The sequence below is a fragment of the Oncorhynchus keta genome, chromosome 27, assembly GCF_023373465.1.
Source record: "Oncorhynchus keta strain PuntledgeMale-10-30-2019 chromosome 27, Oket_V2, whole genome shotgun sequence".
Taxonomy (NCBI): Eukaryota; Metazoa; Chordata; class Actinopteri; order Salmoniformes; family Salmonidae; genus Oncorhynchus; species Oncorhynchus keta.
Genome location: NC_068447.1, coordinates 32,553,135 through 32,580,444, shown reverse-complemented (window position 1 = coordinate 32,580,444; position 27,310 = coordinate 32,553,135). Strand labels below are relative to the sequence as shown.

Here is a 27,310-nt window from a genome sequence, read left to right as displayed (position 1 = left end):
CTGACTTGCCTTGTTAAATAAAGGTAAAATAACAAGAGCACACTTCTCCATTGATGGTGAGCATTTGCCCTCTGAAGTCAGTAACAATGCCAAACTGCACTCAGGTCGAGATCCTAGTGAGGATGATGAGCTTCCCTGAGATGATTTGTGCAGAATTTCTTTGGTTGTGCAAACACAGTTTCCGACAGCTGTCCAGGTGGCTGGTCTCCAACGATCCCGCAGGTGAAGAAGCCAGATGTAGAGCGTCTGCGGTTGTGAGTCCGGGTAGATGTACTGCCAAATTCTCTAATATTCAATTCTCTGGTGGACATTCAGCATGCCAATTGCACGTTCACTTGAGACATCTGTGGCATTGTGGCATGTGACGAAACTGTACATTTTAGAGTGTCGGCAGCACAAGGTGCACCTGTATAATGATCATGCTGTTTAATCAGCTTCTTGATATGCCACACCTGTCAGATGGATGGATTATCTTGACAAAGGAGAAATTCTCACACAGGGAAATACGTTTTTTGTGTGTATGGAACATTTCTGGGATATTTTATTTCAACTCATGAAACATGGGACCAACACTTTACATGTGAAGGCTTGTTCTACTGTCAACATGACTACCTAAGTTATAAATACGATCTCCACAAGGTAATTCAGAGAAGCAGATTGTAATTTTGGCGTGTATAGGATGGAATTCAGATGACTGTTCCGCTGTGAATTTTTATGTGCTGTGCTCAAGTTCAGAAAGTCTGTCAGTCAAAACCCATATACAATGCTGTGAAGCGGAGACCCTGAGGTCATGTATAGCATGTTACTGTACAGCCACTGCGTTTCAATTTAGTTGCTCATCAGTATCCAAATCTGCCATTTATGACCCGGATACGGATACAAGTGTAAAAGGGTTCATGTTCTCTGAACTATTTGAGAACATTCCCAATGTCAAACCAGCTCTAAAACATTCCTAGAACATTACAAAAAATGTTATTTAAATGTAACCATGTTTGAACTTTTAGGAAACGTCTGTTAAGGTAATAAAATGCCAAGAAAATGATGTTTTTTGTCAAGTTCCTTAAATGTGTTGAGAATGTTCCAAATCCAAGCAACTATCCTGCATCATTCTTAGAAAGTTGTGGGGAGGTTGTCTGCAAAATAACCATAGGACAACCAAGCTCTTAAAAACACAGAACGTTACGGACTAATGGGGAAGACAGGCGTTAAAGCGTGAACATTCTCTTTGAGTCTCTTCACTGAATGTGGTCTTGTGCTGCTGGCAGGGAGAGATTCAACTTGAAAGGGCAACGCATGCATCCCTTAGGGCCACAGCAAAACAGTTAGGGAAATGGTGGAAGCAATGTTGGCTGAGTAGGATACACCACTCTTACTACCTTTATGATGACATATACCTTGTCACTCTTGGCCACAGACTGGTCCGGGCCTGACTGTTTTCCCAGATTAAATAGCCTTTTTAATAGTGACTCTGAGGAGCTCTAGTACGAGGTAGTGAAGTGCTCAGATGGCCGTGAACGACAAAGCTAATCAAGCATATTATCTCCCTGAGGTGGCGAGAGGAAGTCCATCTGCTTCATACGGGAGGTCATTAAGTGACGTGTCTTTGTTCAGCAGGCCTACAGTACTGCGCCTTGATTCACTACATCGGGCGTTCCAACACGTGAAGGGGAGACATTAAATGGAATGGGCTTACCTTGCAGTGTTTGAGCTATTGGCTAATGGAGTCAGGGCCATTCTCCAAGATTTGCGATAACATTTTTCTGAGAGGGAGAAGAAAATGTCTGTCCTGTCCTCTCTCTCTATCAATCACACACAGGAAAAATAAATGGTTTCCTCATGCATTCTGCTATCATTGTCAAATGGATTGGTTGATTTGGAATAGGGTCCTTTTGAAATGAAGGGAAGGATCTATTGGCATTGGGCGGCAAATGGCCCTCACCAACCTGTATGTAACTTTTAGAAGACTTGCAGACTCTGGCGCCTCTGTCATTTTTTCTGCACGTCTTATCATATTGCTTCATTGATGAAGCACTGTGTTGTCACCATCAATTTGCTCATTAAACAAACAGGGGTGCAGATGATGTTGTGGTCTGTCTGCTGCACATACTCCTTGAACATCTGGAGGCCCCTGGGAACTAAGCCAGGATCATTTTCGTGTTCTTCAGCTCAGCATTTAACACCATACAAAGGCACAGAATGATGGAAAACCCACCAACCTTCACGGCTATTCATGTCTCATTAAATGGATCCACAGTTTCCTCAACCACAGACCCCAGGCCATCAGATTGGAAGGCCAAACATCCCCACTGGTCATCACCAACACTGGCACCCCCAGGGGTGTGTTCTGAGCCCCTTCCTGTAACCGTAACGTTATGACTATAACTACGGTACACTGAAGGAACATCCTATCGATTTCGGTTGAAGGATCTACAATCACGCCTGACAAGGCCAATGAAATCAGAGCCTCAATGGAAGCCTTGCCTTCCACAGGTAATGTGTTTGAGGCGCTGATGTATTCCTTCAATTTAATACAGCTCTTCACCGAGCCCAGGAACGGGCAGGGCAGGGCCAAACAAGTGTTGTACCTCGTTTCCCTCCTTCAGGGAACAGTAGTAATAGTCATAACGGTATGTTCTCTTTCAGTCAGTCAACTTCAGTACAACATACTATGGGGAAATATAATCACACGCCAAGCCCACCCTAACAGATACTAAATGAAACTTCCCATGGCAGAACACCCAGACTTGACCCCACCAGATGCAGTAGTCTGGGTATTGCGGACACTGCATGCAGCCTAGCGACTTTCCCCTGTCCTAGCAGTAAGCACACTGTGGACTACACTGGCAGCTGTGACATCCAAGTGATATAACCTCACAAAAGTGTGTGGTGATGCACAACTCGCCACAGCACAATATCCCCTATATTCAACCATTTAAACAACGCCTAAGACACTGCCAGACCCTTGGTGGAGTGGGCGTGTACACCGCTCGGTAACCCTCGCCCCTTTCTGCTATATGCCAGGGAGATAGCTTCAACTATCCAGTGGGAGAGATACTGCTTAGAGAGCGCCCTGCTACGAACTGGCTCAGCAAAATAGATAAAAAGCTGGTCAAATAACTGGACTTCCCTGGTCTGTTCAATATACGTGCATAAATCTCGCACCTGACACAGGGCATGCAACCTCTGTTGCTCTTCAGAAGCAAAGGGAGGAAGTGAAAAGAGAAATGTCTCAAAAGCTTAAAAACCTGTAGGAACCTTGACTTTCGGGGCGAAGGCCTCATTTGGACACAATGTAATCTTAAAATTGCCCAGGGCTAACTGAGTACAGGAAGGGTTTACTCTATAATGGCGCCTGACAGCTAAGTACACCGTCAGAAGTTCAAATCTCCCCAAATTGGCACAGTCCATACTCCCCAAATTGAGTAACCCTTGCACAGTGCACCCCACCCTTCAGGGGGACATGTCTGTCATTACCACCTTGCGGGCCAACACCTGGCCCATGACAACCCCTTGTGACAGCAGCCAGGGATCCCTCCACTGGGGAAGTGCTCGAAGGCATATCAGGGACACCTGAATCGACCGTCTTAGCTGGCGAGATACATCCAGGAACGTTGCTAGCACCCAGCGCTGGAATGGCCGCATCAATACTAGTCCCAGGGGAATGAATACTATCATAGAAGCCAGAGGAACCACTCGTGTTGCCTGTTTCTGGAGCAGAGAGAATATTTCCTCCCTTAATACTGGGGTTGAGGCCAGGGGAACAGTCGATGTGAAGACCCCGCAAAAACATGGGGGATATACAACAAATTGTAGCCTGTACCCCGACATTACTGTTCGCATTAATCAGATCAACACTGCGCATGTGCACCCCTCGTGGACTGGGAGAAATACGTTTTTTTTTTCATTAAAAAAATAAAATCTCCACCACTATTGGCAACCTTGTGTCTAAATGAGGAGGAGGGACCTGTTTTACTGAACTCACGCAGAATACACAACACTCTTGAAATCCAAAAACAGTGAAACAATGTGTTTAGGGGAAAACGTTTGCCTGAAGCATGGTCCACTCTGGGTTGGGGGTACTGTTGTAAACATGGGTGTTTAGGCCGGCTGGCAAGGAAGGACCCGATCCCATGCCACCCCCCATCCCAGAGGTACGCAGGGGCTGTATCCTTCCCCACACCATGGCAGGACCATCTCGCACCTGGTTGGCGTTGCTTGTGCTGGGGAACTAGGCCAGTCCAACCTGGTGCTGGGACTGGTCCTGGGGCAGCCCACTTAGCTGGCGGAACTCCGCCTGTCGGCCTTCCGGAAGGTGTCCCCCCTGGCATCCTCAAAGGACCTCCGAAGGAGAAAAGCACACAGCGCCTCTTCCTGCTTCTTTTTGGCCTCAAACCCAATAAGAGATATCTCCAGTTCATTTGCTGCTTGGGCCAGTATAGTTAGGCCCTGTCCAGAACAATCCCTAACCGCTCACCCCTAGATCTGAAACAACTTGATAGGTGAAAGCAATAAGGTGAATGCACTTTAAAGTAAATCTCAGCTCTGTTAAAAGTACACTCAAGAAAATCTAGTGATTCAGGAGTATCATTAAAACAGGTTAATATGCCCCACCAACATTAGACCACTATACAGAAAGCCATTACATGTTTTCATAAGTCAATTAAATCAATGGTTAAAGAATTGTCAAATTAACTGATAACTGACACAGACATGGTGGTGTAGCAGGAAGATCTGAACGCCATGAACCAAGAGGTTGTGAGTTAATTTCCCAGGTGAGAATAATAATAATTACTATATAAATTATATAAAAATATATATATACTTAACCTTTATTTAACGAGGCATGTCAGTTAAAAAAAATCTTATTTACAATGACTGCCTACCCTGGCCAAACCCGGACGACGCTGGGCCAATTGTGCGTTGCCCTATTGGACTCCCAATCCCGGCCGGATGTGAAACAGCCTGGATTCCAACTGTAGTGACGCTTCTTGCACTGAGATGCAGTGTCTTAGACCACTGCGCCGCTCGGGAGTGGCCGCAATGTAATCATATGTCATGGTGTGTCAAATATGTTATTAAAAAAACACTCTGTTAAAAGCACTCTGTGTCTGTGTGTTTGTGTGAGTATCCCTGATCTTGCCAACAGACAAAAGGAGCTGTGAATGGATCAGTGGTTCACCAATCAGGGCCTTGATGGGCTTGGCAACAGTTATAAGGCCTGATGGAATATTCTCATAACCCTCATTACTGGAGACATGAATGTTCTTGCAACGTCCCAGAAAGCACATCTAGAACATTAATGTTGTATATTCTGAGAACACTGTAATCACGTTCTAGATAAGTTCTACTTGACATTAAGTGAATGTTCTGCTAACTTTAACATCAAAACATGCTAAAAGGGTTCTCATGAGGTTTTTGCTAAACATGCAACATTTTCAACAATTTTACTGAGTTACAGTTCATATAAGGAAATCAGTAAATAAATTAATAAATAAATGAGGCCCTAATCTATGTATTTCACATGACTGGGTAGTCAAAAGGGCTTTATTACAGACAGAAATACTCCTCAGTTTCATCAGTTGTCCAGGTGGCTGGTCTCAGACGATCCTGCAAGTGCCGAAGCCGGATTTGGAGGTCCTGGGCTGGCGTGGTCTGTGGCTGCGAGGCTGGTTGGACGTAATGCCAAATTCCCTAAAATTAACATTAAATTCACTGGCAACACCTCTGGTGGACATTCTTGAGGCAGCATGCCAATTTCACGCTCCCTCAAAACTTGAGACTTCTGTGGTACAAAACTGCACATTTTAGAGTGGCCTTTTATTGTTCCCAGCACAAGGTCCAACTGTGTAATGATCATGCTGTTTAATCAGCTGAATGAAATTTTATTTGTGTCAAATCGCCAATTGGCAACCCATCCCTTATGGGATTAATTGACACATAAACAAACATTACAATAATTCACTATGGTAATTAAATTATAATTATTTTTCTGGCGTTAAGAGTGAAAAAAAAGAGTGAATAAAGAGTGAAAAAACAAATCTATCAATACATAATAGTAAATAAGATTATCCAAGCAATAATTACGTCCCTAGAACAGTCCCTAGAACAGTCAAAATAATATACAGTACCTTTCAAAAGTTTGGGGTCACTTAGAAAATTCATTGTTTTTGATAGTAAAGCTAATTTTTTTGTCCATTAAAATAACATCAAGGCCAGCATCCTGGAGTCACCTCTTCACTGTTGACATTGAGACTGGTGTTTTGCGGGTACTATTTAATGAAGCTGCCAGTTGAGGACTTGTGAGGCATCTGTTTCTCAAACTAGACACTCTAATGTACTTGTCCTCTTGCTCAGCTGTGCACCCGGGCCTTCCAATCCTCTTTCTATTCTGGTTAGCGCCAGTTTGTGCTGTTCTGAAGGGAGTAGTACAGTGTTATACAAGATCTTCAGTTTCTTGGCAATTTCTCGCATGGAATAGCCTTCAATTCTCAGAACAAGAATAGACTGACGAGTTTCAGAAGCAAGGCCTTTGATTCTGGCCATTTTGAGCCTGTAATCGAACCCACAAATGCAGATGCTCCAGATACTCAACTAGTCTAAAGAAGGCCATTTTTATTGCTTCTTTATAATCAGGACAACAGTTTTCAGCTGTGCTAACATAATTGCAAAAGGTTTTTCTAATGATCAATTAGCCTTTTAAAATTATAAACTTTGATTAGCTAACACAACGTGCCATTGGAACACAGGAGTGATGGTTGCTGATAATGGGGCTATGTACGCATATGTAGATATTCCATAAAAAAATCAGCCCGTTTCCAGCTACAATAGTCATTTACAACGTTAACAATGTCTACACGGTATTTCTGTTCAATTTGATATTTTAATTGACAATAATGTGCTTTTCTTTCAAAAACAAGGACATTTCTATGTAACCCCAAACTTTTGAACAGCATTGTACATACAGTTGAAGTCGGAAGTACATGCACTTAGGTTGGAGTTAAAACTTGTTTAATCCACCACTCCTCAAATTTCTTGTTAATAAGCCTAGGCGTCCCGCTAACTTCCGGTGAAACTAGAGGGCCCTCAATTCAAATAAATAATCATAAAAATTATGGTTATTAAACATTTAGGTACATGTAAGTGTCTTATATCAGTTGAAAGGTTAAATTCTTAATCTAACTGCACTGTTCGATTTACAGTAGCTATTACAGCGAAAGCATGCCATGCGATTGTTTCATAAAATCACAAATAGCGATTAAATATTCACTGACTTATTGAAAATCTTCCTCTGATTTGTCATCCAAAGGGTCCCACCTATAACATGTAGTATAATTTTGTTAGATAAAATCCTTCTTTATATCCCAAAAAGTTTGTTTAGTTGGCGCCATCAATTTGAGTAATCCACACGTTCAACATGTAGAGAAAGGAACCCGAAAATCTACCCCTAAACTTTGTTTCAACAAGTGAAAATAAGTTTCTATTTACTCCTTCAGATACCCCTATTACCAGCCTGTTCAACCTCTCTTTCATATCGTCTGAGATCCCCAAGGATTGGAAAGCTGCCGCAGTCATCCCCCTCTTCAAAGGGGGAGACACCCTGGACCCAAACTGTTACAGACCTATATCCATCCTGCCCTGCCTATCTAAGGTCTTCGAAAGCCAAGTCAACAAACAGGTCACTGACCATCTCGAATCCCACCGTACCTTCTCCGCTATGCAATCTGGTTTCCGAGCCGGTCACGGGTGCACCTCAGCCACACTCAAGGTACTAAACGACATCATAACCGCCATCGATAAAAGACAGTAAGTACTGTGCAGCCGTCTTCATCGACCTTGCCAAGGCTTTCGACTCTGTCAATCACCATATTCTTATCGGCAGACTCAGTAGCCTCGGTTTTTCGGATGACTGCCTTGCCTGGTTCACCAATTACTTTGCAGACAGAGTTCAGTGTGTCAAATCGGAGGGCATGTTGTCCGGTCCTCTGGCAGTCTCTATGGGGGTGCCACAGGGTTCAATTCTCGGGCCGACTCTTTTCTCTGTATATATCAATGATGTTGCTCTTGCTGCGGACGATTCCCTGATCCACCTCTACGCAGACGACACCATTGTATACACTTTCGGCCCGTCATTGGACACTGTGCTATCTAACCTCCAATCGAGCTTCAATGCCATACAACACTCCTTCCGTGGCCTCCAACTGCTCTTAAACGCTAGTAAAACCAAATGCATGCTTTTCAACCGATCGCTGCCTGCACCCACATGCCCGACTAGCATCACCACACTGGATGGTTCCGACCTTGAATATGTGGACACCTATAAGTACCTAGGTGTCTGGCTAGACTGCAAACTCTCCTTCCAGACCCATATCAAACATCTCCAATCGAAAATCAAATCAAGAATCGGCTTTCTATTCCGCAACAAAGCCTCCTTCACTCACGCTGCCAAGCTTACCCTAGTAAAACTGACTATCCTACCGATCCTCGACTTCGGTGACGTCATCTACAAAATTGCTTCCAACACTCTACTCAGCAAACTGGATGCAGTTTATCACAGTGCCATCCATTTTGTCACTAAAGCACCTTATACTACCCACCACTGCGACTTGTATGCTCTAGTCGGCTGGCCCTCGCTACATATTCGTCGCCAGACCCACTGGCTCCAGGTCATCTACAAGGCCATGCTAGGCAAAGCTCCGCCTTATCTCAGCTCACTGGTCACGATGGCAACACCCATCCGTAGCACGCGCTCCAGCAGGTGTATCTCATTGATCATCCCTAAAGCCAACACCTCATTCGGCCGCCTTTCGTTCCAGTACTCTGCTGCCTGTGACTGGAACGAATTGCAAAAATCGCTGAAGTTGGAGACTTTTATCTCCCTCACCAACTTCAAACATCAGCTAGCTGAGCAGCTAACCGATCGCTGCAGCTGTACATAATCTATTGGTAAATAGCACACCCATTTTCACCTACCTCATCCCCACAGTTTTTATTTATTTACTTTTCTGCTCTTTTGCACACCAATTGCACACCACCTGTACATGATCATCTGATCATTTATCACTCCAGTGTTAATCTGCAATATTGTAATTATTCGCCTACCTCCTCATGCCTTTTGCACACATTGTATATAGACTCCCCCTTTTTTCTCTGTGTTATTGACTTGTTAATTGTTTACTCCATGTGTAACTCTGTGTTGTCTGTTCACACTGCTATGCTTTATCTTGGCCAGGCCGCAGTTGCAAATGAGAACCTGTTCTCAACTAGCCTTCCTGGTTAAATAAAGGTGAAATAAAAAATATTAAAAAAATAAAACTATAGCATTTCTTACGGAAAGAAGTATGTTCAATAGGAAATCAATTTTAGCAGGTGCGTCCTGTCTTTATAGCGCACGCAAACATGAATTTCCAAGACTGTGTCCCTGTACTAAAAGTGATATTTCATGTTTGTTTTTGAAGTTACAAGGACAGAGGTCAGGGCTTTGTGATGGCCACTCCAAAACCTTGACGTTTCTTTCCTTAAGCCATTTTGCCACAACTTTGGAAGTATGCTTGGGGTCATTGTCCATTTGGAATATATCCACATAATTTTCCCGCCTCATGATGCCATCTATTTTGTGAAGTGCACCAGCCCCTCCTGCAGCAAAGCACCCCCACAACATTTTTATTTTTATTTATTTTTATTTCACCTTTATTTAACCAGGTAGGCAAGTTGAGAACAAGTTCTCATTTACAATTGCGACCTGGCCAAGATAGAGCAAAGCAGTTCGACAGATACAACGACACAGAGTTACACATGTAGTAAAGCAAACATACAGTCAATAATACAGTATAAACAAGTCTATATACAATGTGAGCAAATGAGGTGAGAAGGGCGGTAAAGGCAAAAAAGGCCATGGTGGCAAAGTAAATACAATATAGCAAGTAAAACACTGGAATGGTAGTTTTGCAATGGACGAATGTGCAAAGTAGAAATAAAAATAATGGGGTGCAAAGGAGCAAAAATAAATTAATTAATTAAATACAGTTGGGAAAGAGGTAGTTGTTTGGGCTAAATTATAGGTGGGCTATGTACAGGTGCAGTAATCTGTAAGATGCTCTGACAGTTGGTGCTTAAAGCTAGTGAGGGAGATAAGTGTTTCCAGTTTCAGAGATTTTTGTAGTTCGTTCCAGTCATTGGCAGCAGAGAACTGGAAGGAGAGGCGGCCAAAGAAAGAATTGGTTTTGTGGGTGACTAGAGAGATATACCTGCTGGAGCGTGTGCTACAGGTGGGAGATGCTATGGTGACCAGCGAGCTGAGATAAGGGGGGACTTTACCTAGCAGGGTCTTGTAGATGACATGGAGCCAGTGGGTTTGGCGACGAGTATGAAGCGAGGGCCAGCCAACGAGAGCGTACAGGTCGCAATGGTGGGTAGTATATGGGGCTTTGGTGACAAAACAGATTGCACTGTGATAGACTGCATCCAATTTGTTGAGTAGGGTATTGGAGGCTATTTTGTAAATGACATCGAGGATTGGTAGGATGGTCAGTTTTACAAGGGTATGTTTGGCAGCATGAGTGAAGGATGCTTTGTTGCGAAATAGGAAGCCAATTCTAGATTTAACTTTGGATTGGAGATGTTTGATATGGGTCTGGAAGGAGAGTTTACAGTCTAACCAGACACCTAAGTATTTGTAGTTGTCCACGTATTCTAAGTCTGAGCCGTCCAGAGTAGTGATGTTGGACAGGCGGGTAGGTGCAGGTAGCGATCGGTTGAAGAGCATACATTTAGTTTTACTTGTATTTAAGAGCAATTGGAGGCCACGGAAGGAGAGTTGTATGGCATTGAAGCTTGCCTGGAGGGTTGTTAACACAGTGTCCAAAGAAGGGCCGGAAGTATACAGAATGGTGTCGTCTGCATAGAGGTGGATCAGGGACTCACCAGCAGCAAGAGCGACCTCATTGATGTATACAGAGAAGAGAATCGGTCCAAGAATTGAACCCTGTGGCACCCCCATAGAGACTGCCAGAGGTCCGGACAGCAGACCCTCCGATTTGACACACTGAACTCTATCAGAGAAGTAGTTGGTGAACCAGGCGAGGCAATCATTTGAGAAACCAAGGCTGTCTAGTCTGCCGATGAGGATGTGGTGGTTGACAGAGTCGAAAAGCCTTGGCCAGATCAATGAATACGGCTGCACAGTAATGTTTCTTATCGATGGCGGTTAAGATATCGTTTAGGACCTTGAGCGTGGCTGAGGTGCACCCATGACCAGCTCTGAAACCAGATTGCATAGCAGAGAAGGTATGGTGAGATTCGAAATGGTCGGTAATCTGTTTGTTGACTTGGCTTTCGAAGACCTTAGAAAAGCATGGTAGGATAGATATAGGTCTGTAGCAGTTTGGGTCAAGAGTGTCCCCCCCTTTGAAGAGGGGGATGACCGCAGCTGCTTTCCAATCTTTGGGAATCTCAGACGACACGAAACGAGAGGTTGAACACGCTAGTAATAGGGGTGGCAACAATTTCGGCAGATAATTTTAGAAAGAAAGTGTCCAGATTGTCTAGCCCGGCTGATTTGTAGGGGTCCAGATTGTTCAGCTCTTTCAGAACATCAGCTGAATGGATTTGGGAGAAGGAGAAATGGGGAAGGCTTGGGCGAGTTGCTGTTGGGGGTGCAGTGCTGTTGACCGGGGTAGGAGTAGCCAGGTGGAAAGCATGGCCAGCCGTAGAAAAATGCTTATTGAAATTCTCAATTATGGTGGATTTATCAGTGGTGACAGTGTTTCCTATCTTCAGTGCAGTGGGCAGTGGGAGGAGGTGTTCTTATTCTCCATGGACTTTACAGTGTCCCAGAACTTTTTTGAGTTAGTGTTGCAGGAAGCAAATTTCTGCTTGAAAAAGCTAGCCTTGGCTTTTCTAACTGCCTGTGTATAATGGTTTCTAGCTTCCCTGAACAGCTGCATATCACGGGGGCTCTTCGATGCTAATGCAGAACGCCATAGGATGTTTTTGTGTTGGTTAAGGGCAGTCAGGTCTGGGGAGAACCAAGGGCTATATCTGTTCCTTGTTCTAAATTTCTTGAATGAGGCATGTTTATTTAAGATGGATAGGAAGGCATTTAAAAAAAATATCCAGGCATCCTCTACTGACGGGATGAGATCAATATCCTTCCAGGATACCCCGGCCAGGTCGATTAGAAAGGCCTGCTCGCTGAAGTGTTTCAGGGAGCGTTTTACAGTGATGAGTGGAGGTCGTTTGACCGCTGACCCATTACGGATGCAGGCAATGAGGCAGTGATCGCTGAGATCTTGGTTGAAGACAGCAGAGGTGTATTTAGAGGGGAAGTTGGTTAGGATGATATCTATGAGGGTGCCTGTGTTTAAGGCTTTGGGGGGGGTACCTGGTAGGTTCATTGATAATTTGAGTGAGATTGAGGGCATCAAGTTTAGATTGTAGGATGGCTGGGGTGTTAAGCATGTTCCAGTTTAGGTCACCTAGCAGCACGAGCTCTGAAGATAAATGGGGGGCAATCAGTTCACATACGGTGTCCAGAGCACAGCTGGGGGCAGAGGGTGGTCTATAGCAGGCGGCAACGGTGAGAGACTTGTTTTTAGAGAGGTGGATTTTTAAAAGTAGAAGTTCAAATTGTTTGGGTACAGACCTGGATAGTAGGACAGAACTCTGCAGGCTATCTTTGCAGTAGATTGCAACACCGCCCCCTTTGGCAGTTCTATCTTGTCTGAAAATGTTGTAATTTGGAATTAAAATTTCTGAATTTTTGGTGGTCTTCCTAAGCCAGGATTCAGACACAGCTAGAACATCCGGGTTGGCAGAGTGTGCTAAAGCAGTGAATAGAACAAACTTAGGGAGGAGGCTTCTAATGATAACATGCATGAAACCAAGGCTATTATGGTTACAGAAGTCATCAAAAGAGAGCGCCTGGGGAATAGGAGTGGAGCTAGGCACTGCAGGGCCTGGATTCACCTCTACATCGCCAGAGGAACATAGGAGGAGAAGAATAAGGGTACGGCTAAAAGCAATAAGAATTGGTCGTCGAGAACGTCTGGAACAGAGAGTAAAATGAGGTTTCTGGGGGCGATAAAATAGCATCAAGGTATAATGTACAGACAAAGGTATGGTAGGATGTGAATACAGTGGAGGTAAACCTAGGTATTGAGTGATGAAGAGAGAGATATTGTTTCTAGAAACATCATTGAAACCAGGAGATGTCATTGCATGTGTGGGTGGTGGAACTAATAAATTGGATAAGGTATAGTGAGCAGGACTAGAGGCTCTACAGTGAAATAAGCCAATAAACACTAACCAGAACAGCAATGGACAAGACATATTGACATTAAGGAGAGGCATCCTTAGTCGAGTGATCAAAAGAGTCCAGTGAGTGGAGTGGTTGGTTTGTGGGTCACGGCGATTTAGACAGCTAGCCAGGACATCGGTAGCAAGCTAGCATAGGATGGAGGTCTGTTGTTAGCCACCTCTTGCCTTTCATCAGTAGATTAGTGGGGTTCCGTGTGGTAGAGGGGATTAGTGGGGATTACATACATACATACACACATACACACATACATGCATACATACATACATACATACATACATACATACATACATACATACATACATACATACATACATACTGCAAATATACACATACATACACACTGCATACATACATACACACTGCATATATACACGCACGCACACACACACACACACACACACACACACACACACACACACACACACACACACACACACACACACACACACACACACACACACACACACACACACACACACACACACACACACACACACACACACACACACATTGCATATATACACATACATACATACATACATACATACATACACACACACACACACACACACACACACACACACACACACACACACACACACACACACACACACACACACACACACACACACACACATACATACATACATACATACTGCATATATACACATACATACATACATACACACAGCATACATACATACACATTGCATATATACACATACATACATACATACATACCTACATACATACATACATACATACATACATACATACATACATACATACATACATACATACATACATACATACATACATACATACATACATACATACATACATACATACATACATACATACATACATACATATACATGCACACAGCATACATACATACACATTGCATATATACACATACATACATACATACACATTGCATATATACACATACATACATACATACATACATACATACATACATACATACATACATACATACATACATACATACATACATACATACATACATACATACATACATACATACATACATACATACATACATACATACACACTGCATATATACACATACACACTGCATATATACACATACAGAAATACATACATATAATATAGAGATGAATAAATACAGAAGTAAATGAACAAAATAAACAGAAGTCACTTGAACCCAGTCTGGCACAAAGGGAAGATTAATAAGGGAGACGAGCCTATACAGAATCTACATACACACATACCATTTACCACATAGAAGCTAAAAACATTTTTTTTATGTTCAATACAGCTTCTTGATATGCCACACTTGTCAAGTGGATGGATTATTTTGGTGAAGGAGAAACACTCACTAAAAGGGATGTAAACAAGTTTGTGCACAATTTTTTAGAGAAATAAGCTTTTTGTGCAAAATGAACATTTCTGGATCTTTTATTTAAGCTCATGAAACATGAGACCAACACTTTACATGTTCATTTATATATATTTTGCAGTATAGAATGCTTCCCTAACTAACAGAAAACTGGACACTCAAACATGAAGGGAACATTACGGGTAACATTACAAAAACCTTCTCTCTCCTTAGAATTGTTAACTGGGCCGTTTTATCTGCTGGGTGTAGGGAAGTTTACTTTTGGTATTGTAAATATTATGAATGGGTGTATGGGTATTTTGGTGGTCTGTATTTCAATGTACAAGCATGTGGAAATGAATTTCCTCCTTGGAGGACAATAACATCTAATCTAACAGTTTGTCTTGTGTGGATTAGCCTACATTTTTATGCATTGCATGGTGGCTTGCAGAAAGACTGGGAAACGCTGACTGCTGTTACTGTGTGGCAGTCTCAAGGACCAAGGACTTATTTCAGAACTGTTTTACACCCTGCAAGATTATTATTGTGAAATGTATTCATAGGCTTTTTGTGTTTGTTCACTTAGGATTCATTTATTTAAACTAGATAGCATGTCCAATCAGACGATGCAAGCTTCATGCATGGCCATGTGAAAACAAAGGGTTTGAGAGAGAAATATTACCAGTAGAATGGCCGTTCATGGTAGCTTTGTTGTATTGCTGATTTACCACACCACTGTCTTCTTTATAACGATTTAGTTCCATGCCATGTTGCAAACACATTCGCCACTACCCTTTTTTCCCAACCTGGACTCAGGGGTAGACGTGACATAGTAAAAGTAAATCCAAGACACTCCAATTAGTATAATATGTGATGTTTCGTATGGTATGTATTCATTTATGGATGTCCATCATCCATTCCTGTAACGGCGTTCTTCGTTCGTCGAAAGAGAGTCGAACCGAAATGCAGCGTGGTGGTTACTCATGTCTTTAATGAAACATATGACGATACAAGAAAATAACCAAATAAATACAAAAACAACAAACGGAACGTGAAACCTAATTACAGCCTATCTGGTGAACACTACACAGAGACAGGAACAATCACCCACGAAATACACAGTGAAACCCCAGCTACCTAAATATGGTTCCCAATCAGAGACAACGAAAATCACCTGACTCTGATTGAGAACCACCTCAGGCAGCCAAGCCTATACTAGACACACCCCTAATCAACCACAATCCCAATGCCTACAAAAGCCCCAATACGACAATACAATAAACCCATGTCACACCCTGGCCTGAACAAATAATGAAAGAAAACACAAAATACTAAGACCAAGGCGTGACAATTCCGTATGATATGTTATGAATTGCAATTCGTACAATATGTTACTAACTGCAATTCATACAATATGTAATGAATTAGAAATTCCAATTTGTTGTGGCTAACGTTAGCTGGGTGGTTAACGCTAATGTTAACTAAGTGGCTAACATTAGCTAGGCAAGGGGTTAGGATTAGCTAACAGGCTAAGTAGTTGCAAAGAAGCTAATTATCTCAAATGCTAATGTTGTCCATGATGAGATTCGAACACACAATCTTTGGGTTGCTAGATGTTTGCGTTATTCCTCCAACCCATCCACCCCGACAAACCACTCTACTTTCATTTTTTGTCTGAAGTAATCACAAGGGTGCATGCTCAGCCCCCTCCTGTACGCTCTGTTCACCCATGACTGCGTGGCCCGTCAGGAAGTCCAGGACCCAGATGCACAGGGCGGGGTTCAGACCCAGGGCCCCGAGCTTAGTGATGAGCTTGGAGAGTACTATGGTGCTGACTGCTGAGCTATAGTCAATGAACAGCATAGAGCAGTGTGCAATGTGATGGCGATTGCATCGTCTGTGGATCTATTGGGGCGGTAAGCAAACTGAAGTGAGTCTAGGCTGTCAGGTAAGGTAGAGATGATATGATCCTTAACTAACCTCTCAATGCACTTCATGATGACAGAAGTGAGTGCTCCGGGGCGAATAGTCATTTAGTTCAGTTTCCTTTGCTTTCTTGGGTACAGGAACAATGATGGACTTCTTGAAGCAAGTGGGGACAGAAAACTGGAGTGTTTTATGTTTATATTTACCTCATTATAAGAATGTGGCGTTTACCAAAGGGATCAGAGACTGGCGGGGAAATGGTGTGTGCACTATTTGCTGCTGGGTTTGGGTTGTGTTATGAGCCGGACCAGGGAGGCAGATAATACTGTGGAGTTGGTGTGTCTGTTCAAACTGCTGTCACTCTGTTTGGGTTAGGTGGGTGGGCCCTGCCCGACAGACTGGTTCAGAGAAGAAGAGGGATTCTAGACTTTATACCCTAAGTTCCCTTTACAGCTAATGGAAGCCATTAATTAGAGCTGTCTATAACATGTAGGTAAGGTAGGCTGCAACCAATGACTGTACATATGAATGGAGAAAGCCATCTATCACGTGACACCCTATGTAAAGACTCAATAGAGCCAAATGTAAAGACTCATTGAAGCCAAATGAAGTCGGTTAACATGGCGTCTCATTAGATCATTTCATCTGGCATTGTCCCCATGTAGCTTGTTTCTGGTCACAGGTGGTTAGCAGTGTTTTGGTTATTTGGAAAGCCAAATCAATCAACAATATAATAATACTCCTAGGAAAAATATAAATATTTAACTTACACAATCAATGCAATTAGAAAGGTTCAAAATTAATGAAAGACATCACAGTTGAAAAATATTTGACACGTGGAAATCAAAAGAGGATGGTCTACAGAGATAGGTGGGATGGGCTGAGGCTCATGATCAGAAATAGTTATTGCTGAAAACCCTATACATTTTGGATGCTATCTATCCAAAATGTTATGTTTTATAATCAAAAAAACATTACTAACCCTTTATGTAACTACTGTGTATGAAAGTACCATGTATGCAAAATTTGTGTAAAATGTATATGTAAAACAAAGTTTAAAAAATATAAAATGATGTTGTCTCATGGAGACAACATGCTCAGTTTGAGCTACTCCAGGAAGTGACATTGCAGGCTAGCTCAGTTCGGCCCTCTCTCACTGAATATCTCAAGGGTACTGCAGGCTGCCATTAGCATTGATTGTCTTCAATTTTTTTGGTTCATTTAAACAAAGATTGCCATTTTTCCCATTCACTATAATGAGGATCATGTTTTCTGCTAACAATGCCTGCTGTACTGCGGTTGGCGTTGAAATTTTGTGTCTTCAATGAGAGGGGGCAGTCGTTCTCTCCTGGCTGCAACTCTGAAGGTTTGAAATTGGGAGAGAGGCTTTTGATGAGTGCGATAATGTTTGTGAAGAAGCCACACATAATCGTCTCGTGTCTGTGAATTCTCCCGAATGCTGGAAGTCGGAGAGCTGTGAAAACTACTTGTTGTGAACAGCAATGTTCCACTGCTGTTTGAATTAGCACAGGCTCTCTCTAATCCAACTAAAGCCTTCTGCTGGCTCCCCTGCTCTTGTCTCCATCCCTCTCCTATCCTGAACCACTCCTTGCTTCACTCTTCTGCTTGTCAAGGCCCCCCCCAGCCCTCCACCCAGTACCCTCTCTCTCTCTCTCTCGTCCTTGTCACTAGTTGCAAAGCACTTTGAAGCACTTGAGCGTGGGTACGAGATAATAATCCTCCTGAAATCCTGACAGCCGCGTTGACACGCTGTCGGCAGGGGCCTTGTTCTGGAAATATCTGCATGACTCCCCCATCCAACCAGCTGAAGCTGCTTTTACCTGGATGGACAGAGAGTGGAGCAGCCAGCCGCCACACAGTCAGCCCCCTTTAGCCTCAAGGCCTGCAGAGGCTAACCAATCACAAATTAATTTACTTCAAAGGGGGAGACGAATGCATTTTAATTTTCTTTTTTGGAGCAAGTATTATTAATTTCTCAGCATGCCAGACGAATGTAGGCACATATCAGGGGCTCCAGGGGGTGTAATACCTCTTCGCCTCTTAAACCACAGGGCCAGCGGTTAGAACAGAGACGACAGGAGAAGCATTCTAATCAGAATGCTGTACAGGGTGCTTTTTTTCTCCACACTAAAAGCACATTTTGCTGTGTTGCTGGTTTCTAATGGAAATGTAAGAAGTAAACTTCAAGTAAGGATGAGGCATTTTATTTTCCCTTTCTTTGTACCTTTTAGCCTTGTAATGTTGGGCACAGAAGGTCAAGCTCATCTCCCGATACAAAATATCAGTTTGCTCAGAGAGTTGTGTCGTAACGATGTATTGATTAATGTGATGACTGCTGCTCATCGAATGATTAACTGTTTATAATTACGTGATTAAACGAATCACGTAATTATTAACTCGGTAACCTGGGGCACCATGGGAAAGTTTTTTTTTATTGAGTTTCTATTTTCCAAATGAACTCAAAGAATATCAGAATATCGATTTTACAACAGTCGCTAATTAACTAATTTAATTAATTTTCTCTACAGACTCCTTCTGAACATCGCATAATTTGTGAATCTGCACAAACCCGAGTCTCAGTAAATAAGGCTGTAACCAACTGAATTGATTATTTATTTACTAACAAGCTAAACTGATAATATAAGGTACACATGCACAAACACACAGTCTAATCTATTGAATAGAACTTAGTACAATGAAACAGGTTCCTAGTGGGCCAACACAATATGAAACATGTTAAACAAAATGGGGATTTCAAAAGAGAGAGAAAGAGAGCACGAGAGAAAAGCACACTTGGGTACATTTGTCAACTTGCTTATTTTAACCCTAACGTTGCCCCGAACTGCCGCTCTTATGGGTCAGAATATAATGATGTAATTACATGTTGAAGGTCTCCGATGGGGCGTCTCTTCGTGGCCCGGGTTCCGACTTCTCTGATGACGGCACGTCTTCAGTTACCGGGTGTAGCTCTGTTTGTCCTCACGATGTCAGTGTCCTTTCTCTTAGTGGGCTGTTTTCTCGCCCTTGCTCTGAAAGGGGGTCTTCGAAGGACGGCTAATCAGCCGTGTAGATGGTTCCAGCGTGGGAATGAAAGCAGTGTTGCCACACGATTTCTTGGAGAGCGGTAACTGGGTGGTCCTGTTTGAATTCACCCTCTTAGACACAGCTACTCATCTATAGCATAGATTGTAAAAAGGTTCCTTTGTCTTCTTCAACCTCGTGTTGAATTTTGGGTTTACAACTAATTCGGACCTTGGCTGAAGCTCGTGGTAACTTAGTCTGATATGTTCATTTTTACCTCACATGTTTTATACCCTTGGGTAATGGGCGTTCTCTGGACATAACTAGTTACGAGGCAAGGTCTGGATTTTATTCAGATCCAATTTAGACAACTAACTTCAGATTTCATCTTTACAAAAACATTCTCTTTGATCTGGACATTTTCCACACAACGTACAGTATGCAAACCTCAAGTACATAGTGTGAAATCTCTTCAAGTTATGTTTTCTTTATAACGTCGTCATTTAACAGGATAGGATAACAAAAACAACATTCATTTCCATATTCCATCTATCGTCACTACTACCATTTTGGCTGACGAAACATATTGTCCCAAAGTCCTTTTATTGCATGTTACTGTTCAGAGATAGATTCTCCATAGGCCCAACATACATTCCATCCCTCCATCCCTCCATACTGAGAGGACAAAAGGGATTTTGCTGCCTTAAGTGTTACAATGGACGGGAGGTGTCATTAAAAAAAACACCTCCATACCTCTCAATCTCTCCCCCTCTGTTGGGTGTGAGAGATATCTCTGTAGGATTATGGTCCACGGGAACCTGACCCGAACAGGCCTGTCATGACAGGAGCTATGTTGTAGAAGCAACATGTCATACAGAGAGAGCAAGCGAGAGAGACATGTTGTTAGTTCATTGTGCTGTCACTCAGCAACACCATAATGGGAAGCCGCCTCACATGGATCTACTAGCAGTTAAATGGAAGGTGTTCTCTGAACCAGAGGCCCTGGAGGGGTAATACGTCCTCCTGATACCCCCTGATATTTATAGAAGAAGAGACAGGACACTGAAAGCGATCTCCTAGACTCATTATTGCCTGCAGGAGAGGATCCATCTCAAAGACAGAGATTGGCTGAGGTTAATACATCTCTTGTCTAAATATCTCACTGCAGAATTCACTTCACCCTTCTTTTTTTTAAATGGCCGCTAAAACAGGAGCGTGCGTGCGCTGAAAACCTGGTCCATTTACAGCGCATCAAAGCATGGCTGTTGGTGTCGACGGTGGGATCGTTTGTGCTGGGCTGATAAGTGCCCCTAGTGTAGTAGGTGTGTAGAACAGCACTTAGCCTGCGGCGACGCCCAGGCAGAGCCACCCTGCACAGATTAAGATATCCATTGGATTAGCACAGCAGGAAGCGGCACTGGGGGTGGGCAGGGGGAGGGTGGCAGATGAGGGTGGCTGACGGCAGTTGCCAGCCAGGAAGAGGAGTGTGAGACGAGCCAGCTGCCAGCTGTTAGATTAGCACAGGCAAATCCGGTTAATGCAGGTAGCATTGCCACGGCAATGTATTCAGGAAGGAAGAAGAGGTTCACAGTGAAAGTAACGGTGGGTTTAAATGCCACTAGGCCATTCCTTCTTGACCCTACTTTCACTGTGAACCCACACTACCCACCTGCACATATGATGGAGCTTAGACTTTCTACTGTTTTTAATAACAGACACAATATAGTAATAGTCTCGCAACAGGGCTCCCGAACCATCCTACGACATTTAATCAACGTTTTCAATGAATCCAGGTCTTTACATTCACCTTTTTAGATATACCCAGTCCAAGATGGCAGTTTATGTATGTTAAATATTTGGGAAATTCAAAGACGCCTCGAAGCCCCACTGGATATATGGGAAGGATGCACTCTAGTTTTGTTTTGAGGCATTCTATCTGCTCCCTGGTGGTATGAACTGGCCTGAATGGAGATCAGTCAGTAATGGCTAAGAAGGAGATCCAATAGTACTGTAGTATCTGGGTCAATGTGTCTGTAATCCCACTTCCACGTCTCATCTTGTCAGCCCTCATTGTAGTGTAGACACAAACAGACACATACACACACTCTCATGCACCCACACACAAATGCACAGACACAAACTTATTTTCACTCACATAAATGGGTTAATAATTTTAGCCATGCATAATGTAGCTACAGAACACTGATTCCAGAGAACCACAGTTGGTCACTGCTCTTTGGTAAATCTGCATTTAATTGCAAGCATCACAATCTCCTGGACCGGTGCTCACACAATAACAGTCCCTGCTGTAGTTCCTTGCTTGTTATGAGAACCTCCTCACAGCCTCATAAAATACATTAACATTTAAGAAGCAGCAGCTCTTAATGGGGCCTTCAGAGAGAGTTCAGACAACGGGAGATGAGGCAAAGCAGTGGGCCTGGGCTGACTCAGACTCCTCCTCCTTTCCTCCTCCCTTCCCATGATTGGAGAAGATGAGAGGATGGGGGTCAAATGGACGATAATTTGTCCTGTGATAGTTGAATTGGTGTGAATGCATACGAGCGGGGCTCCTCTGTTTCCACTGTCGGCTCCCTCGCCTTGAGATGACTTGTGTAGGGTTCAAATTGTGTGAAATATGAGAGAGACTGACCCCACTGGCACCTGGTGAATTGATGGGGATTCAGGGCTGGGCTTCAGCGATGCTCCCATCACTCTCCTGCGCTGCTCACCTCAAATCCCCCCGGTTCGCTCTCTCAGTCGAAAAGACGAATATCAGAAATAATTAAGGGAAGCCCATTTAGCCTGGGCTTAAGGATGGCATTCTGAGGCACGGTCATTACCTCATCAAACTGAGGTGCTGCCTGTCAGGAGTAATTAGAGAAATGAGACTCCACCTGGGAAGTAGCCACACCATTGGTTGAGAATCCAACGCCTACCCCCACGATACAGTGACATGTAGTCTCTCGTAACAGACTATAGCTGGCTATGGGCCAGTGCCTATATGCTATGGGCTAATGTTGTGGCTACACCAGAGTCTCCTCAGCAGTAATTAGACCTGTTACTGAGGACTGTGTGGGTGATGATGGTCTCTGTGAAAGTCTCTATAGCATAGCACAATGAAGAGACCGTGTGTCTGTGACCAGGCTCACTGATCCCTCCCCAGTCTGCCTGACTGACTGCCAGCAGAACATCTACGAACTACCCCATGATGGCCAATAAGGATAGGGTTTTAAAACCTATTAAAGTTCCTATGTACCCTCGACCAAGGCAGTTAACAAGAATTGCATCAGCTAATATGCAGTTGTTAAATGAATTGGCTGTTACCTAAGGCAATGATCTGGGATGGTGGCCAAATAAGGAGGTGATACTGATTATAGTCGTATTGTTTTTAGCATCCAAATATTTGAATTATTCATGGATTGTATCATAATTTTATTTTTTTATGCCATCACTTTTAAGGTTTCTCCACATCTGTCCAACTACAGCCAACCTGACCGTCTATGGATGGTTGTTGAACGAATCGGCGAGGTGTGTAGGCTCAGTTGGTCGCTGTACATACGTAGATGCATTAGAATGTTGGGGGGAAAAACGATCCATCTCATTATTGAAAGCTTGTTGGCTGTAGTTGGATACACTTTATGTATTTAGTATGTGTTGGGGCGTAATAGATGTGCATTTTATGAGGGATCATGTTATTTTCTTTCATCATATGAACTGTACAGTAACCTTAAGCTTACCTGTTTCTTTCAGTATTTTCTCATAATATTTATTTGTTTATTTCAGAATTTGGATCGATACAAGAAAACCAAGAAACAGTTCTACGACCAAGCCACAAAATCCAAAGCTCTTGTAAAGTAAGAAGAACCGCTTGTCCACCTGTATAGTTCTGTTCACATCCAGACTCTACAGTAAAACTTGCTACAATGTGCTACCTGTGGAAGTACAGTCCCTCTGTAGCACAACCCAACACCACAGACAAAGTGATTTACAATTGGTTTGCCCTGAAAAAGCTATAACACTTGAATGTGTTCTACTAGATCTATGATGGATCCATGTAGACTGTAGATCGATTTCTCATCTCGGCTTTGCTGTAAATTACACAGTGATTGTATACTAGTTCCTCCCGTTTTGTCTCCCAGTACAAATCACAGTAATTGATGTTGTTGTCGGAATGGTAGAAGAGTTTGTATACAACGAACCAACGAGTGATGTGCTTTTGGTTTCCATGGAGATTGAAGATGGCACTGTTGAAGATGGCGCCGGAGAAGATGGCTGCCGTTTCATGGGCTCTTAACCAAACGCGCTATTTCATTAGTGTGTTCGCATTGTTTGTAACTTACTTTGTACATAATGTTGCTACTACCGTCTCTTATGACCAAAAAGTGCTTCTGGAAATCAGAACAGCGATTACTCACCTCGTACTGGATGAAGAATTTATCTTTAATGAGTCGGACGAGAGGGATTTACTCCAGACACCCGAACAGGCCCTCATCCCGTCATTCACAGGAGAAAGAGACAGAAAAGATATCGTGGAAAGAGATCGGGGTGCCTTGTGAGGATCCTCTGGCAAGTGGCTAATCTGCCCTTGCCATCCATACTACTGGCCTACGTACAGTCGCTGGAAAATCAATTGTACGAACTAAAAGCATGCATATCCTACCAACGGGACATTAAAAACAGTAATATCTTATGTTTCACCGAGTTGTGGCTGAATGACGACATGAGTAACATACAGCTGATGGGTTATACGCTGTATCGGCAGGATAGAAAAGCAGCCTCTGGTAAGACAAGGGGTGGCAGTCTCTGTATACGTGTAAACAACAGCTGGTGCAATTTATCTAAGGAAGTCTCAAGGTTTTGCTCGCCTGAGGTAGAGTCTCATGACAAGCTGTAGACCACACTATCTACCTAGAAAGTTTTCATCTGTATTTTTTTTGCTGTCTCCATACAACCACAGACCGATGCTGTCACTAAAACCACACTCAATGAGCTGTATACCGACATAAGCAGACAGGTAAACACTCACCCAGAGGTCGGCGCACCTAGTGGCCGGGGACTTTAATGTCAGGAAACTTAAATCTGTCAGCATTTTAAATGTGCCACCAGAGGGGAAAAAACTCTAGACAACCTTTACTCCACACACAGAGACGCTTACAAAGCTCTCCCTCGCCCTCAATTTGGCAAATCTGATCATATTTATATCCTCCGGATTCCTGCTTACAAGCAACAATTAAAGCAGGAAGCACCAGTGACTTGTTCAATAGAAAAGTGGTTAGATGAAGCAGACGCTAAGCTAAAGGACTGTTTTGCTATCACAGACTGGAACATGTTCCGGGATTCTTCTGATGGCATTGAGGAGTACACCACATCAGTCACTGGCTTCATCAATATGTGCATTGATGACGTCGTCCCCACAGTGACTGTAGGTACATACCCAACTAGAAGCCTTGGATTACAGGCAACAGCTGCACTGAGCTAAAGGGTAGAGCTGCAGCTTTCAAGGAGCAGCACTCTAATCCCGCTATGCCCTCCGACAAACCATCAAACAGTTAAAGCATCAATAAAGGACTAAGATCGAATCTTACTACACCGGCTCCGACGCGCGTTGGATGTGGCAGGGCTTGCAAACTATTACAGACTACAAAGGGAAGCACTGCCGGGAGCTGCCCAGTGACACAAACCTAACAGATGAGCTAAATTACTCCTATGCTCGCTTTGATGCAAGTAACACTAAAACACGCATGAGAGCACTAGCTGTTCCCGATGACTGTGTGATCACACTCTCCGGAGCCAATGTGAATAAGAACTTTACACAGGTCAACATACACAAGGCGCAGACCAATTGGCAAGTGTCTTCATTTTCAACCTCTCCCTGTCTGAGTCGGTTATACCAACATGTTTCAAGCAGACAATCATGGTCCCTGTGCCCAACAACACTAATGCAACCTGCCTAAATGACTACCGACCCGTAGCACACGTCTTTAGCCATGAAGTGCTTTGAAAGGCTGGTCATGGCTCACATCAACACCATTATCCCAGAAACCCTAGACCCACTTAAATTTGCATACCGCCCCAAAGATCCACAGATGATGCAATCTCTATTACACTCCACACTGCCCTTTGACACCTGGACAAAAGGACCCCCCATCTGAGAATGCTATTCAGTGACTACAGCTCAGCGTTCAACACCATAGTGCCCCCAAAGCTCATCACTAAGCTAAGGACCCTGGGACTAAACACCTCCCTCTGCAGCTGGATGCTGGACTTGCTGACAGGTCACCCCCAGGTGGTGAAGGTAGGTAACAACACATCCGCCATGCTGATCCTCAACACTGGGGCCCCTCGGGGGTGCATGCTCAGTCCCCTCCTGTACTCCCTGTTCACTCATGACTGCACAGCCAGGAACGACTCCAACACCATCATTAAGTTTGCCGATCACCAATAAGGACAAGACAGCCTATTGGGAGAATATTCTGGCAGTGTGGTGCCAGAATAACAACCTCTCCCTCAAAGTGATCAGGACTAAGGAGATGATTGTAGTGTTTTGTTGTTAGGAGCTCTCAAACAATAGCATGTCATTTTTTCGCAGTAATATCTACTGTAAATTGGACAGTGCAGTTATATTAACAAGAATCTAAGCTTTCAGCCGATATAAGACACTTATATGTACCAACATTTGTTGTTTCTCTAAAATCTGCGATGGTGACAAAAGGCGCTGCATGATTTACAACTGTCCCGTCAATCCCTAAGAAGTTTTAACCTAACTGGGAAACATCTGTAGGTGTATTGGGCATCATAAGCTCCACCTCTGGTAAACTGGAGAATGACATATGTATGACAGGATCTATTCACCTGTGCCTGGGCTGGAGACTCAGACTAACGTTCCCTCTGAGCAAGTGGATATCTGAGACACATGGAATTAATGCAGATTAATAAAAACGTACACACTACACTCATTATGCCCAATATTGTTTTATTAATCAATATTACATAATGTCCTTTTCACCTGAAGAATTATGAGAGGCTTGGAAATTGCTCACAAATGACAGTGAAGTTGTTGATTTATTTCAGAATAGGGAATCCTACAAATATCTGCCAAAATAATGTAAACACTTGAGTAAAATGAGGGACACAAAGTATATTGAAAGCATGTGCTTCCACACAGGTGGTTCCTGAGTTAATTAAGCAATTAACATCCCACCATGTGTAGTGGTCTTTATATGTACCACAGGAGAACCAAGAAATGAAGAGCGACACCATGGCTGTCTTTCTGGCTTTTATGTCGATCTGCAATAGTATTGTGAAAAGACAGGACAGAAACACATCAGTCTCCAACGCACCATCTGACAAGTTGTTCTCTCTCAGTGTTTTCTCAGACTCACACAATCACATTCATACATAAAGCCATAATGTATGTATAAAATAATAACCCATCTTTAATACAAAGAATGTATAGTCTTAATTCGTAGACAATAGAACCATACCTGCAATAGTATTATGAAAAGACAGGACAGGAACACATCAGTCTCCAACGCACCATCTAACAAGTTGTTCTCTCTCAGTGTGTTCTCAGACTCACACAATCACATTCATACATAAAGCCATAATGTATGTATAAAATAATAACACATCTTTAATACAAAGAATGTATAGTCTTAATTCGT

At 43.1% G+C, this 27,310-nt stretch overlaps 1 protein-coding gene across 1 annotated transcript in view; it reads left to right on the top strand.

The window, feature by feature from the left end:
- LOC118359454 (MICOS complex subunit mic25a-like) overlaps positions 1-27,310 on the top strand; it is a 69,503-nt gene that overhangs the window by 7,468 nt on the left and 34,725 nt on the right. The window contains exon 3 of the mRNA XM_035737972.2: positions 23,430-23,500. Within this exon, the coding sequence (XP_035593865.1) occupies positions 23,430-23,500 (71 nt within the window). The remainder of the gene's footprint in view (positions 1-23,429; positions 23,501-27,310) is intronic.